The sequence below is a fragment of the Panthera leo genome, chromosome A2, assembly GCF_018350215.1.
Source record: "Panthera leo isolate Ple1 chromosome A2, P.leo_Ple1_pat1.1, whole genome shotgun sequence".
NCBI classification, from domain to species: Eukaryota; Metazoa; Chordata; class Mammalia; order Carnivora; family Felidae; genus Panthera; species Panthera leo.
Genome location: NC_056680.1, coordinates 104,380,387 through 104,397,049, shown reverse-complemented (window position 1 = coordinate 104,397,049; position 16,663 = coordinate 104,380,387). Strand labels below are relative to the sequence as shown.

Below are 16,663 nucleotides of genomic sequence, written 5' to 3'. Positions count from 1 at the left end.
AGGGGACAACTTAACTGAGAAGACAAACCAAGTTTAATGTGTATGTAGGTAGGTAGTCACACATCTGAAGCCAGACCTCTCAACCTCTCAATAGGCTGCTCTGAGCACTGGAGCCCAGGTTTGAGCTTTATTCCGAATTTTCCTCATAAGCCTGCTGTATAATTTTGTCCACTAAGAATCTTGACCTTCCATTCCACATCAATACAGTTAATAGTTTTGCTAGAACTAATTTAAATAGGCGTGTTTGTATTGCCTGTGTTGTCTCAGGCGCTGAGCCAACCCTGGGGAAAACATCATGTCTCAAAAACAGTTTTACCTTCAAAGGACCTCCCATACAGCTTTTCTGTACCAGTGCTTAATTCTGGTGCCCCATCTTCAGTTTCTTGAGTGTTTAGGCGCATTATAGTGAGCCTGGTGGTCAGAGTTCCATTTTCCATTTGTCAACATTTTGGCTATTTGGAGGAGTGTTTGTGCTCCTTTGTTTAGAAGGCAATGGGTCCTTAAAGTTGGTATTTCCAAGGTATCCTCGTGATTACTCACATTTCTGACAATGGCAGAGGTACAAGTCACCTTATCAGGGCAGATCTTTGTGCTGCCAGATTCCTGGGACCCAGACTGGAGTCTTTTTCTCAGCCTTTGAAATGATTTCAGGAGCATCCAGTTCCTCCATTAAATCCTTCCTTACCTAACAACATCACAGTGTCATTTGTTCCCAGCCCTGCTACTTGATGGACACAGCTTTATCACTCTTTTTAAGTGTCCCAGGTGTTATTCATACCCATTTCTGCTACAGTACCCAAGAAATCACAGCCAATGTAAGAATTTATTTAAATGAAAAATGTAATAAATATTACTATTTTGATTTCTTAGGAATTTTTCATACAACTAGATTATAAAACACAACTGTGCTGTTGGTTTGATACTTACTCCATTGTATTGTTTCGAGTGATTATCATTACGAATAGGTCATGATAATTTATTTAAGCGAGCTGATCACTGTTTAAATAATTAGGTTTAAAGAGTACCATAAAAAGAGAGTGTTCTGCCAAGGACTCCTGGGGGTCTTCTTGTTTTATATCCTGCTTCTAATGGTGAGCTATATACTTGATTTTAGGAAATGAAACATGAACATGGTGATTTGTTTTTTGAAACCTTTATTTAATTCAAATAATGTCCTCTATCATCTACAAAATCCTTTTATTACAGTGCTTTGGTGGTATATGCCTTTTTCATTACTGCCTGAAGTTGGAATTGCCATTCAATAAAAACAGCTTGTAGCTCTAAGAAATAACAAACAGGAAATTCAGTTCCCTGAAGCAAAACTGGGGATTTTCTTTGGTACTTAAAGGGGAAGAAAGAGGTCTTTTCAAAGGCATTTATTTTATTGGAAGTCTCTCATTAAAACCATTGTTCAACATGACATAATTTACAAGAAACCATATGTTCCCTCAACATGACAGTTTTTTTCAGTCTCCTTTTGTGGTGAAATATAGTCATGTGTCTGCTTATTTTGAGGTGTAGTCCCTTTCTCATCTAGATTAAGCATTACAACATTAAACATGAAACTGAGATACTTCATTTTTCACTGACACTTGACAGATAAGTTCCCCTGAACCACTTTGGTTGCACGTGAATTGTCAGTGTTACATATGTGGAGGCCTGGAGTCTCTTTCCATCCCCCTTTGGGAACTTCCAAAAGCACTCACCTTGTTGCAGTTGCTTTCTTTATTAAAAACTAATGTAGCTAGGGGAGCCTGGGTGGCTCAGTCAGTTAAGTGTCCAAATTCGGTTCAGGTCATGATCTCGTGGTTCGTAGGGTCAAGCCCTGCATCCAGCTCTGTGCTGACAGCTCAGAGACTGGAACCTGTTTCAGAATCTGTGTCTCCCTCTCTCTCTGCCCCTCACCCGCTCATGCTCTGTCTCTTTCTTTCTCAAAAATAAAAATAACATTAAAAAATTTTAATGCGAGAAGCCTTAAAAAAAAAAAGAAAATTAACATAACTAAGCAATTCTGATTGTGTAATAATTTTTAGAGACATTTATTCTATTGACTCAGAAAGATAAAAATGCATATATGGGCATAGTTACACTTAACCAATGAATTAGACCTATATTTTCACACTAACTCATCAAAAATTTCACTACCTTCTGAATTTTAATACTAGCACCGTTAATCAAGTGCTTCCTGTATGCCAGAAATGGGACTCAGTGCTTTGTACTCACTATCCCATTTAACCCTCACTATGACCCTGGGAAATATGCACTTATCCCTTTATGTTACAAATGAAGAATGAGATATCAAAGGATCCAGAGCTGGGCTTTCTAGAACAAATCTGCCCAGCTGCAAAGTCTGCTCTTACCTACTACATGATCAGCCCAGTTCTCTTCCCAAATCACAAAGTGTTAGTGAAAAATGCATTTGGACACTGAAGTCAAAGAATATATGCCAGCTTTACCCGAGTCATGATTTCAGATCTTCCATATTCTTACCCATAAAATGAGAACCTTGATCCTGAGCAAAAAAATATTTGACTTTTTAGAAAAAAGAGTTTATCCAGCAAAACAGATCCAAATTCTGTTAGTACAACAATCAGCTGGTGTTAGCAGCTGTTGCTTCTATAATCAATGCCCTACTCCTGCCTCCCCCACTTGTCTTGCACTGAACCACTGTCACATATTTATCTCTCCTGCTCTGCCTCTGTGGAATTCTGGGTGTGTACCCTGACTTCAATCCATGTTTCCCAAACTATCCTTGGAGAGCTTCTGGGTAGGGCTTCAAGACTTCCATTCCATCTTTAATCAAAGCCTTTGATACATACTTTTTTTTTTTTTTTTGACAAATTGTCTTAAAATAAGCTTAAAAATCATTGATCTTGATGACTTTTCCAGTTCTAAAATAGGTAACTTTTATTCAGATATAACTAGAATATCTTTCTTTTTAACTATTTTTATTAGTATAAAGTAAGAAAATATAGAAATTCTAAGGTAGGCTTAAAATGCTCCAAGAAAACAAAAAGCAAGATCATATATTTAAAAATTAAGGAAGAAAGAAATTCACTGTGTGCAAGGCGAGTAGATAACAATACATATAATCTTCCAACTGTGAGCGATCTGCGAACTATCTGCAATCAGCTCAAATCTGATTGCAGTGTGTTTTGGGGGATAAAGTTTTACTGTTACACAGCCATACCCGACAATTTATGTATCATCTATGACTGTTTTCACTCTACAGTGATGGGAAAGTAGTGTCAACAGAGACCATATTGTCTGAAAATATTTACTATCTGTCCCTTTACAGAAAAAGTGTGCCAGATCTAGGCAAAATCTGGGCAGCACCCGTAGAGCAGAGTGGTTCCAGGTCAGTTGGGACTAAGTCATTACAAAAGTTTGCTAACATTAAGTGATGGCCAAGACATTGTCCCTCTCCACTTAGATTTCATATTCCAACTGGTACATTTACTCCATCACAAAATACTTATAGGATGTTTCAGTAATCATGCTTATAAATAACCTAGAAATATACACAGAGTAGCTCTGTCAATTATTTAGTATTTGACAGGAATTATGCTAAATATTATATGTAAATATATACTTACAATTTATTTAATATTTATACCATCACAGTGATAAACACAACAATATTATTTCCATTTTCCAGATAGTTTAAGTAACACGCTTAACGTCACATTTAAATCCAGGCATCACTGTAACAAAGTAGTCACAGGAGCATATGGTAGGAAAGGGACTCTTGCCCAGCCTTCAAGCTCAGAAAAATTTACTAGAGGTTTTGTCTCGACTAAATTATAAAAATGTAGCATAGGAGCAAAATAGGATGGAGAGAGTGAGGATTTATGAAGGCCATAGGCAGTCTCTAAGTTCCCTGACAATTTCCTGTAATTTTATCTTCTTCAGGCTGCAGTGACTAGATGTGCTAAGGCAATGGGGTTGCATTGATAGACTACATGAGAAATGACAATATTAACAATAACAAGAGCCTCAGCCATTTGTAGAGCATGTTCAATACCCCTTATGTGCTAACATTCCTCGTATATTGCTTGGTTTAATCCACAGAATAACTTCATTTGGCAAATACTCTTATTATTAAGTCCATTTTATAGATAAAGAAACAGAGGAAAAGATAAGTATCTTATCCAGACTTGCCTAGATGGGAATTGGCAAGACAGTTTTCCAAATGAGGCATTCTCATCCCAGAATCTGAGGTCTTCACCATGCCTCACCTTGTTCTGCCTTCTCAGTACGATGCACTAGCTCTCTGAGCAATGGAGTCCTGGTAATGTCGAGAATTTCAGTTCTCTAAAGGTGTGGACATGATGGGTTCAGAGAATTGGCAGTGACATGGAGATTTTCACTGGACAGACTTGTGATGCCAGGTCCCTTAAGCAGGGATCGCTGGTCCAATCAGCTGCAACCAAGTCACCAAATGCAAAACATTAGGAAGTTGTGGGGCGAATGTAGCTGTCAATTAGAAATTATTGGAGCCCTCTCTGTCTAGGAAGTCTTGGGGTTATGAACCTCACTTCACAAATCAAGAAATACATTTTATGAGGTGTCAAAAAACTTGTCCAAAGCCCTACAGCTTTTAAAGTATCAGATCTTGGGGCACATGGGTGGCTCAGTCGGTTTAGTATCTGACTTTTGGTTTCAGCTCATGTCATGATCTCACTGTTCGTGGGTTTGAGCCCCATGTCAGGCTCCACGCTCACAGTGCAGAGCCTGCTTCAGATTTTTCTCTCTCCCTCTCTTTCTGCCCCTCTCTTATGCTTTCTCTCTCTCTCTCTCTCTCTCTCTCTCTCAATAAATAAATTTTAGAAAAATTAAAAAAAGAAAGTATCAGATCCCAATTTTGAATCAAATTTGGTCTAATATAATAACATTTGTTCTTTTTTCCCATGTCATGAGAATTCATATGTATGCATAAAATTTAATTTCCCAATACCTAAAATGTCAGGAAATCCAGAAACTTAATTTTTTTCTTCTAACATTTTCAGCATTCTAATTGATATTGAAATCTAAATTTCAGTCTAATTGAAATCTCAAAGGGTTGCTGATAAACAAATCACTCATGAAAAAAACTGCTAAAAATTTTAGAAATATTGGCAATATAAGAACCTGAGAACCTTTCGGAGATTGACTTCAAAACTTGTCATCCCAATTTTATATGAATAAATCTTTACGAGGTTTTACTTTACCCCATCTAATATCAAATAAAATGCTTTGACATTTTTTAAGTAATTGGTTTTGTTTTTTAAATCATGACTTAAGGTATTATAACAATTTTACCAGTAAAGTTTGAAAATTAAGTTATGTAAAAAGCCAAGAGACTTAATTTTTTGATCCATCTCTGAGGGATTTTTATTTTGGAGAAAAACAAATATAAGCTGAGAACACACATGTGATTACAAATTTGCTTTCGCTCTTAAAACAAGCTTGTCTGGAGAACAATATGGAAATTTCTTTAAAATAAAACATCGATTCATCATATGACCCAGCAATTCCATTCCTACAACTCCACCTAAAATAGTGAGCATATAGGTACCCACACAGACTTACACTCAGATGTTCATGGCAGCATTATTTGCAATGACCAAAAAGTGGAAACAACCCAAAATGTCAATTGATGGCTACCCAAAATAGACTATATCCATACAATGGAATATCATTTGTCAATAAAAAGGAATAAAGTGCTGATAAAACTACAACATAGATAATCTCAAAAAGTGAAAGAACCCAGTTACAAAAGTACACATATGCTCCATTTTTATAGAATGTCCCAAAAAAAGGCAAATGTATAGAAACAGAAAGGAGATTTGTTATTGCTTAAAATTTGAGGTTTGAATGGAGAACAACCACAAGTTGAGATGAGGTCTATCTTTAGAGCTATGGAAATGTTCAGAAATTAGACTGCGGTGATGTTGTGCGGTTATGTTTTATACAGTAAAAACAGGTGAATATTATGTAAAGTACATCTCAATAGAGCTATGGTAAAAAAAAATCATTTTGTATTTTATAAAATCCTGGCTTATTTCAGATTGGATTAGGGTCAGTGGGACAGTTGGGCAAAAACTAAATTTACTGACATTTATTAGATTTTGTTCATAAATCAAACTATCCATTTCCTAAATAATGAAATTCCTTCTCCAATATTATCAAATGTTTCCTCTGTAGTTACAGAATTTAATTACATGTTACAAGTTATAATTGTGAGGCCCAGAATGCTTCATGATTTAGAAAGGGATGGTAATCATAAATCATATAAACAAAAATAGAAATGTTACATAGCTTGCCCACCTGCTACAACGTTTTATTTAAGTCTTATAGAAGAATCTAAATAACATTCAAGTATAATCATGACGTTTACTAGGCAGACATTTCGGTTATAAAGGCATTTTATAATATATACTTCTGATCCAAACTATTACTTATGTATATGAATGGCTATTTAAAGGGATAATATACACCTTTTCCAACTCCCTTCAAAGGATCTTTAGTATTCCAATTTCATTTTGTAAATCACATTATGGAACATATTATGTTGAAACGAGTTAATTTCTTTATTAAAATAGCTATTCATAAAAGTTGCTTTCATTTTATAAAAATGAAAAATCTTTGAAAAGTAATTTCTCTGAATTCTGTTTTCTGATCTACAAGATAGGAAAACTGCTTAGCTGGTAAATCTTATGCTACCATGTCTCAATTTATGTGGTTTTGCATGACTGATTGACGTGTAATCAATTTGTTAACCTCTGTGAGTTTATGTTCCGTAAACTTAATCACAGGTTAAGCCATTTCTACTCTACGGAACATTTCAAGAAATGTCCTTGGAGCTGGTAATGTTGAGATCTGTTTAAATAAAGGGCTTGCTTTCTGGCTGATGGGTGAAAGATTCATTCATTTTATTTAATATTCCCTATTGTGGCAAAATATATATAACATAAAGTTGTCATTTTAACTATTTTTAAATATACAGTTCAGTAGCATAAGTACATTCACAGTATTGTGCAACAGGTATAACCGTCCATCTCTAGAAGTTTATCTTTCCAAATTGATACTCTGTAATCATTAAATAATAACTCCCCATTGCCCCTGCCCCCACCCCCAGCTCTTGGGAACCACCATTCTATTTTCTGTCTCTATGAACTTCACTGCTCTGGGTTCTTCACATATGTGGAATCATACAGTATTTATCCTTTTAACTGGTTTATTTCTCTTAGCATAATGTCTTCAAAGTTCATCCATGTTTATATTGTATCAGAATTTCTTTCCTTTTTAAAAGTGAATAATATTCCATTGTATTCATATTCCATACATTGCTTACCATTCATCCATCAGTGGATACTTGGATTTCATCCGTGTTTTAGCTATTATGAGTAATGCTGCTTCAAACATAGGCGTGAAAAGATTGATTCTTATAACCAGCATTCATGCCAGGCAGTCAGCTCCCCTCTCCCAGCCTTTCCACCTTATTCCCTAGAGGCATGCCATAATAAACATTATAAAATTCACAGTTAATGGATGTTCTCAATAAATTTTCTTTACTGTTTCAAGTCTCTAGTTCATTCCTCATTAAGAAAGGATTTGCTGTTGCTGGGAGCAAAATGTCTATTCCATTTGGTGTGTCTGTTTGGGAGCAATAACTTCCTGAATATAAACTGAGAGCCAAAGCCAAGATATTAATTTATGAAGCTCAAGTATTGATTTGGGGATGCCATTATCTCCCCCTGATGCTATTTCCTGTTAACCCTCTCCCTGGCTAAATAGATAGATAGATAGATAGATAGATAGATAGATAGATAGATAGATAGATGTATCTGGGAAAGAGCCAGACTCTTTTATTTAGTAAAATAAAATACATACTGGCCAAGGAATTCATACGAGCTATAAATGTGTATTTTCAGTAAGTTTACTCCAAATTATCCTGTACACTGTTAAAAGGTAACACTGAGAAACTATGCACCTTTATATAATAACAAGATATAAGAAAAAGTATAATTATGTGGTATTGCACCTTTGTTTTATTAACCATAAATTATAATGTACATTCATTTTAGTTACTCTGTGCCAGAACCTAAGTGCTTTCTCTTCAGACTCATCCTCCAGACCATTCCTCACACATATACACACTTTAGTTTCTTGAACTCTGTGGAGTAGGTATTATTATCATCATTCCCATTGTACAGAAAAATGAGGTTAAAAGAGGTTAAGTGTGATGTCCAAGTTACACAGCCAGTAAATAGGTAGCAGATCTAGGATTACAATCCAGGTGTCCTGACCCTAAGGTTTGTGCACTTAATAGCTGTGTCTTTCTGCCCCCTGAATTTGGGGGGTTTTACCCAGACAAGCCCATCATCATTTTGCAAAAGAACCTGACAAGAGCAGAGTTATTTTCTTTAAAAAAAAAAATCATCATTTGAAAGTTTCTGTTGGTGGGCTTTTTTCTTCATTCAGGTTATATTGTACTTATTAACCCTTGGCTTCATTTCATCTTTCCTCAGACATTCTGTATTATTTCTGTCTCTTGGTGATATCTATTGCATTTTACTAGCGCCATCGATATTTACAGTAAGGGTACCATATATCCATTTTTTTTTCTCCTTTTCAAAAATAAAGTTAAAAATATTTGAATCTTATACCAATTTTGATGTACTTCGCCAGATACATATGAAAACATTATTTTTATTACTTTTTAGTTTTTTCCACAATCTTATAACTAATTTTTATTTGGTATATTTTTCCAGAACCACACCAGTTCAAGTAAATGTTCCATTGAGATTTGAAAAACAATTTAAGAGCACTTTTCTTCCCATTTTAACTCAAATACATCAAGGAAAATTGGTTCTTTGTTAACAAGTCTATTGTAAACTCATCAAATAGTATTCATAAGTCAAAACCTGAGGGGAAAAATAGGACCCACTGTACTTTAAATTGTATAATCAGGGTTTGTTGGAAATTAGGTAAGTAATGTCCTCCAAGAAAGTATAAAAGTTGATTGTATTTCTACACATATTGCTGGACAAAAATAAATTATAAAAAGCCTATTGTAATTAAATCTTGATTATAGCCTTTACTTTATTCCTGGTTATTTCACAAATAGTCTGAGACAGTTGATGTTTACTTTTCTGTTTCAGTTTTATTAGGGCTTTATAAGCTGAAGCAAAAAGACATACGTTAAAAATATCTCAGGGTTTTCATTCTGCTCACCTTAAATTATTCTTCCATAATTAGGCCCAAAGATGAAAATCATCTGTCCAACCCCACCAAAAAGTTGTATTTCATTTTTGTTTCACATTGGATGCCTTCATTGCATGTAAAAGGGGGCTACATGTTGCACAACAAAGATGTTTTTTCTCCCAAAATGGGTTAATACTTACACTTTTGGAAACAAAGTTAAAAATTTTTAATTGTAATTTCTCTTTCAAATAAAAAAAAATGTATAAACTATTTTTAAAATAACTTCTTTATGCATTTGGACATCTTCTGCCTTTACCACCATGCCTCATCCAAGCCTCAGTCCTCCAGATCTATAGGTGGAACTGTGGCCTGAATCCTGGAGCCCGTCAGGACCTTGGAACTACCTTCTGTTGTCCAGTGTCTTCTTTCCTCTCAAATACCAGCTCTGAAGACAAAGTGCCAGGTGATAGGTAAGGTTCTTGAGAGAATGGAGACTTCCAAAGAAAACCTAGGAAAGTGAGGTTTCATTTAATGACATAGAAGGATGCAGAATCAGGGTGCCTGAGTGTCTCAGTCATTTAAGTGTCCAGTTGATCTCAGCTGGGTCTTGAGCTCAGCATTGTGAGTACTGTGTGTGGAGCCTTCCTAAAAATATCAGTTGTTCCTTTTTTTAAAGGTGGGGGCCTGCTCCCTCTGCAGAACCAACCAGGCATGTGAAGATAACTTCACATTGGACACCATCCACAAGGCAACCTTGGGAATCATGGGACCATATGTTGACCATATCCTGAGTCACTGGGTCACCACTGAGCACCTGAAAAAAAATTTGGGGATCACCAGCAATTACAATGGCTAACTCCACGTGTTTGAAAGTCTCCACTTCTCAAAACTGTCTTAAAAGCAGAGGAAGAGAGCTACCAGTGTTGCGCCATTAATCTCCACTCCCTCCTCCCATCCTTCATCAATGAGGCCTGAGGTGACAGGAGCAATTTCTGAGAAGCATACGCTCCTCTGGGGGGCAAACCAGCACCCGCAATTGCGAAGTTAAGAATCCATCTACAGGGATAACCGCAGGCACTGCCCCTTCCAACAGAACCTCACAAAGCTGCTTTTATTGGAGATCCATCTGAACAATTTCTAGGATTATCAGTTTTTCTTAAAGCGTTGTTAAGACAGTGAGACTCGAGGTGCCAAGCTATATCCCGTGAGCTTGCCCTGTATGTACGACTGCCTTTGAGATCCAAGGTGGTGGGTGTGCTACAGCCTGGACCCTGCAGGACCTGGTCTCCTGGGAAAAGGTGGGCGTGGCTTTCCGATGGACGGGCGGGGCTTCTGTGGGAGGAGAGTCGCCGCCGAGGGGCTGCGCGGAAGACTCTCGCTTGTGTCCCAGGAAAGGACAGCTGATTCCCCCGAGCGGGGACATGCAGCGTCCCTGAAGACTGAGCAGGAACGGATTGAGAAAGTCCTGTGATAGGAGGGCTGAGGTGTCCGCAGCCTGCTTACACCCACGGCCCGGGCCCTGCGACGCCTGGGACCCCAAGTGCGGCGGCAGCGATGCTTGGCCGAGTCTGGGCTCTGGCGCTGGCGCTTATGCTCCTGGCCCCGGGACAAGGTTGGCGAGGTAGGGTTCAGGCGGAAGGGAGCGCTGGGGCGCCACTCGGACCTTAGGGAGAAGGGGGCTGACTTCCTGGGTGACACTGGAGCGTCCTTGTGCATCCTATGGCCGCATCTGATACCTGACCCTCACCGACATCTGCCCTGCCCTTCTGCCCTCTTTGGTCAGTTTGCAGCCCTTCGGCTCCGTGTGATTTCTTCGTGCTTAGGAGTTTGTAGCCTCCTCTTCTCCCGCTCTAGGACCCTCAGTCCTGTTGGTGTTCCTCGGTTCTGTTTCCTGCTGATATCCTGCTCTTTAAGGTCTCTGATTTACTGTAAGAAACTTTTGCTGGATTTGCCAGCATCCTAGTGGCAAGTGGTGCCGAATTACCCGCAAAGAGTTAACTTCCAAACTGCTGGACATCTACTGCACTCCCACCCCACCGCAGGAAATAAGTAATTGATGAACATTTTATCTCTACAATAAATCAATACGTTAAGTTCTGTGTATGATATTTTAGTATATCTGTTAGAATCCCTCTTGCTGCTGTAGAAGAGATCTCTACGAAGAAAATAGCACCACTCCTGCATCTTTAATCCATTAAAAAGAGGACAGTTTAGAATACAGGGAAGTTAAAACATTAGTTAGCTCTTCCTGATTGCTTTTTGTGGGCGGATAGATGGGAATATTAAATGAAAGTGACTTATTATATTGTAAATTTCCTTATATTTTTTCAGAAATAAATCTGATCTGTGTATATCTGCCCCTTGAAAAAAATACATTTATAATTGCTTAGGGTATAATTTAGTCTTATCATCTTGTTGATCTCAATGTATGGTACTAAGGTGAATTTGCTTTGTAAAAAGAGGAGGGGGGGAGAGAAAGCATTTTCCCATGTAAAATTTTAAAAAGAATATTAAAACCCAATATATTATTTCCTGAAATGATACTTTAACAAGGTATCATTAGTCTGTACCTTCTTTCGTTTGCTTACAGATTCACTAGATTTTCATGAAGAACTGTTAAACATAAAAAGCATTAAATATGCATTTATTATAGTTAGATAAAATATTTCCAGAAAAATGACTAATATATATAGAGATTATCTGCTTCAATGTTTGCCATACAGCACAAAACCCCTTGTTGCCTTTATATAATAGCTTTATAATTTCCCTACTGAGGGCAAATATTAACCCTTACCAAGTTCTAAGTTCATATGTTGGTAAAGTTGATAAGTTTTTTATATCTAATAAAGATGGAAGGAGAGAGGAATAGAAAATATTATTTTTTTCAAACAGCTTTATTGAAATACAGTTTATTGTACCATATAAGTCACTCATTTACAGTGTGCAGTAGTTACTGAAGTATGCAGTGGTCTGTTTTTTAGTATATTCACAGATAAGTACAACCACTACTGTCAGGTATAGAACATTTTTATCATCTGAAAAAGAAATACTGTACTCCAGCTTTCTGTCCCCTCTTCCCTCCATTACCGTCTCACCTTTGCAACCATAGGCAATCTCCGATCTACTTTCTGTTCTATGGATTTGCCTATTCTGGACATTTTAATAAGTGGAATCATATAGCAGCCTGCCTTTTGTGATTGACTTTTTTCACCTAGCATTATGTTTTCAAGGTTCATTCATATTGTACTGTATTTAGTACTTCATCTCTTTTTATGGTGGAGTAATTTTCCACTCTAAGTATTTACATTATACATTCATCAGTTGATGAACATTTGGGGTGTTTACACCTTTGGGCCACGTTTTTAAGTTTTTATTTATTTATTTTGTGGGGGGGAGTAGAGAGAGAGAGAGGGAGAGAGAGAATCCCAAGCAGGCTCTGCATCATCAGCATAGAGCCTGACTAGGAGGACTCAAACTCTCGAACTGTGAGATTGTGACCTGAGCCAAAATCAAGAGTCGGTGGCTTAACTGACTGAGCCACCTGGGCACCCCCAGCTTTGGGCCATTATATGTAATGCTACTGTGAACATCCTGGTACAAGCTTTTGGGTGAACACCTGTTTTCATTTCTCTTAGGCATGGATATACCTAGAAGCATATTTATTACTGGAATTACTGGATCATGGAGTAATTCTGTTTAACCTGTTGAGGAACAGCTAGTTCCAAAGTGGCTGCATGTTTTATAGTCTCATAGATGTGTGTGAGCCTTCTAATGCATCCACATCCCGGTCGACATTGAGATTTTGATTTTAGCCATCTTATTTCGTATGAAGTGACATTTATTTGTGGTTTGATTTGTGTTTTCCTGGTGGCTAATGATGGCAAGCATTTTTTCATGTGTTTATTGGTACCAGTATATCTTCTTTGAAGAAATACTACTCAGATGCTTTGCTGGTGAGTTGTATGAGTTATTTATGTATTATAAATACAATTATCTTACTAGATATGTGATTTGCAATTTTTTCCCATTCTCTGACTTGTCTTTTCACTTTCTTGATAATGTCTTTTGAAGCATGGGAGTTTTTAATTTTAATGAAATCCAATTTATCTATCGTTTCTTCTGTTGCTTGTTTTTTGTTGTTATTTCTTGGAATCTATTGCCAAATCTAAAGTCATGGAGATTTACCCCAATGTTTTTTCTAAGAGTTTTATAGGTATATATCTTGTATTTTGGTCTTCGATTATACATTTTGAGTTGATTTTTATATATGGCACAACATAAGGGTCCAAGTTTATTATTTTACATGTGAATATCCAATTTTCCCAGCACCATTTGTTGAAAAAGACTGTTCTTTCCCATGAAATGACCTTAGCACCTAGGCTGAAAATCAGTTGAAAACCATACATACATACATGGGTTTATTTCTGGACTCTCCATATTATTCACTGATCTGTGCTTATCCTTTTTTTTTTTTTTTTAATGTTTATTTATTTTTGAGAGAGAGAGTCAGAGCATGAGCAGGGGAGGAGCAGAGAGAGAGGGAGACACAGAATCCGGTGCAGGCTCCAGGTTCTGAGCTGTCAGCACAGAGCCTGACACGGGGCTTGAACCCACAGAACATGAGGTCATGACCTGAGCTGAGGTCAGATGCTCAATGGACTGGGCCACCCAGGCGCCCGATCTATACTTACCCTTATTCACCATGATGCTATTTTGATTGCTGATGTTTTGTAGTAAATTATAAAATAGGAAAATATAATTCCTCCTATTTTGTCTTTCTTTTTTAAGATTGGTTTAGCTATTCTGGGTCCCTTGGAATTCCAAATGAATTTTGAATTAGTTTGCCAATTCCTACAAAGGAGTCACATGGCATTCTGATAGGGATTCTGATAGGATGAACCTTCTTGTTAATTTGGGGCAGATTGCAGTCTTAAACAACATTAAATCTTATGATCTAGGAATGTGGATGTATTTCCATTTACATAGATTTCTAATTTATTTCAACAATGTTTTGTGATATTTAAATTTACACTTTTTTATTAAATTTATCCCTAAGTAATTTGTTCTTTTGAAGCTATGTAAGTGGAATCATTATTTTAAAGTTTATTTATTTTGAGAGAATGAGAACATGCATGCACGTGAGAGGGGAAGGGACAGATAGAGAGGGAGAGAGAGAATCCCAAGCAGGCTCCACACTGTCAGCACAGAGCCCAAAGTGGGGCTCAATGTAGGGCTCAGTCTCGCAAACTGTGAGATCATGACCTGAGCCAAAATCAGGAGTCAGATGCTTAACTGACTGAGCCACCCAGGCACCCTCAAATCATTTTTTAAATTGCATTTTCAGTCTATTCTTTGCACATGTGTAGAAGTATAATTAAATTTTGTATCTTGATTTTGTATCCTGAAATCTTTCTAAATGTGTTCATTATAATTTTTGTATGTGTGGGTTTGTTAGGAACTTTTACATAAAAAATCATGTCATGTGAATAGAGATAGTTTTACTTCTTCTTTTTCAATCTGGATACCTTTTATTTATTTACCTTTCCTAGTTGTCAGAGTTAGAACCTGAAATACCATGTTGAATAGAAGCAGTGAGAGCAGGCATTCCTGATCTTATGAGAAAGCATCCAGTATTTCTTCAAGTATGATGTAACCTGTAGGGTTTTTTGTAGATTCTCTTTATCAGGTGGAGAAGTTGCATTCTACTCCTAGTCTTTTTATGTATGTGTACACACACACACACACACACACACACACACACACACACACATATAAAGAGTGTTAGATTTTTCTCAAATGAGTTTTTCTGGATATTGAAAATCACTTATGGATTTTTATTTTTTTATTATATCAATATGGAATATTATGTTGATTAGTTTTTGGATGTTAAATCAACCTTGCACACCTGGTTGAAATTCCACTTGGTCATGGTTTGTAATTCTTTGTCTAATTTCTAGATTCATGTTGCCAATATTTTGCTGGGGACATTTGCATCCATATTCAAAAGATACATAGATCTGTAGTCTTCTTTTCTTGTGATACCTTTTTTCTGGTTTTGGTGTCAGTAATACTGGGCTCTAGAATGAGTCTGGAAGTGTTCCATCCTTTTAATTTTTTTAAATTTTTTTAAACTTTATTTATTATATATAGAGAGACTGCAAGCAGGGGACAGAGGCAGAGGGTGAGAGGGAAAGAGAGAGAGAGAGAGAGAGAGAGAGAGAGAATCCTAAGCAGGCTCCGCACTCAGCATGGAACAGGATTCAGGGCTCGGTCCCAAGACCCTGTGATCATGACTTGAGCCGAAATCAAGACTTGGATGCTCAACTGACCGAGCCACCCAGGTGCCCCTAGTGTTCCATCCTTATATATTATTTAGAAGTGTTTCTGAAGAAATGGTTTATTCCTTAAATGTTTGGTAGAATGCAGCATTGATGCCATCTGAATCTGGTCTTTATTGTGTGTGTTGTGTTTTTTTGTTGTTTTTTTTTTTTTACTCGGTATTTTACATGATACAAATCTATTTGGATTGCTTATTTCTCTTGAGTAAGTTTTGGTGTTTGTGTCTTTTTAGGAACTTTCCAATCTCATCTAAGTTACCTAATTTATTGACATATACCTGTCTATAATAATATTCCTTAATAAGATCTGTAGTGCTGTCTCTTATTTCATTTCAGATTCTGGTAACTGAGTCTTTTTGTTCTCAGTCTAGTTAGAGATATGCCAGTTGTGTTGATTTTTTTTCAGAGAACCAGCTTTTGATTTCATTGACTTTCTCCATTGTTTTTCTATTCTCAATTTCATTAATTACCTCTCTAATCTTTAACATTTCCTTTATTCTGCTTTCTTTAGATGTAGTATGCTCTTCTTTTTCCAGTGTCTTAAGGTACATGGCTAGTTTATTACATTGAGATCTTATTCTTATCTAATGTAAGGATATATGTCTATAAATTTCCCTCTAAGTACTACTTTGACAGCATCTCATAAATATACTGTATCTGTTTTAATCTTTTCAGTGTATTTTGTCATTTCCTTCTTAATTTCTTTTTTGAGTCATCAATTATCTGGGTTGTTTAATTTACACATATTTGTAAGCTAATTAAATTTATTTTTGCTGTTTCACAATTTCATTCCATTATGGTCAGAGAACATATTTTGCATGACTTGTGTGTTTTTTTTTTTGAATTTATTGAGGTTTATCTTGTGGTGTAGTTTATTGTCCATCCAGGACAATGTTCCATATGCACTTCAGAAGAACTTATATTTGCTGGTTTTGACAGGTATGTCCTATAGATGTCTTTTAGGTCAAGTTGGTTTATAGTACTGCTCTAGCTCTATTTCTTTGTTATCTTCTGCCCAGTTTTGTATTCATATTGAAAGTGGAATATTGAAGTCCCCAACTACTACTGTTGAAGTATGTATTTTTTCCCATTTCTATCAGGTTTAACTTGATATATTTTCATGCTCTCTTATTAGG

At 36.6% G+C, this 16,663-nt stretch overlaps 1 protein-coding gene across 1 annotated transcript in view; it reads left to right on the top strand.

Moving 5' to 3' along the window:
* The first annotated feature begins 10,196 nt into the window (after window positions 1-10,196).
* The window catches only part of VWDE (von Willebrand factor D and EGF domains), a 77,776-nt gene continuing 71,309 nt past the window's right edge, over window positions 10,197-16,663 (top strand). Inside the window, exon 1 of the mRNA XM_042919100.1 lies at window positions 10,197-10,810. Coding sequence (XP_042775034.1) covers window positions 10,744-10,810 — 67 coding nt within the window. The 5' untranslated portion in view covers window positions 10,197-10,743. The remainder of the gene's footprint in view (window positions 10,811-16,663) is intronic.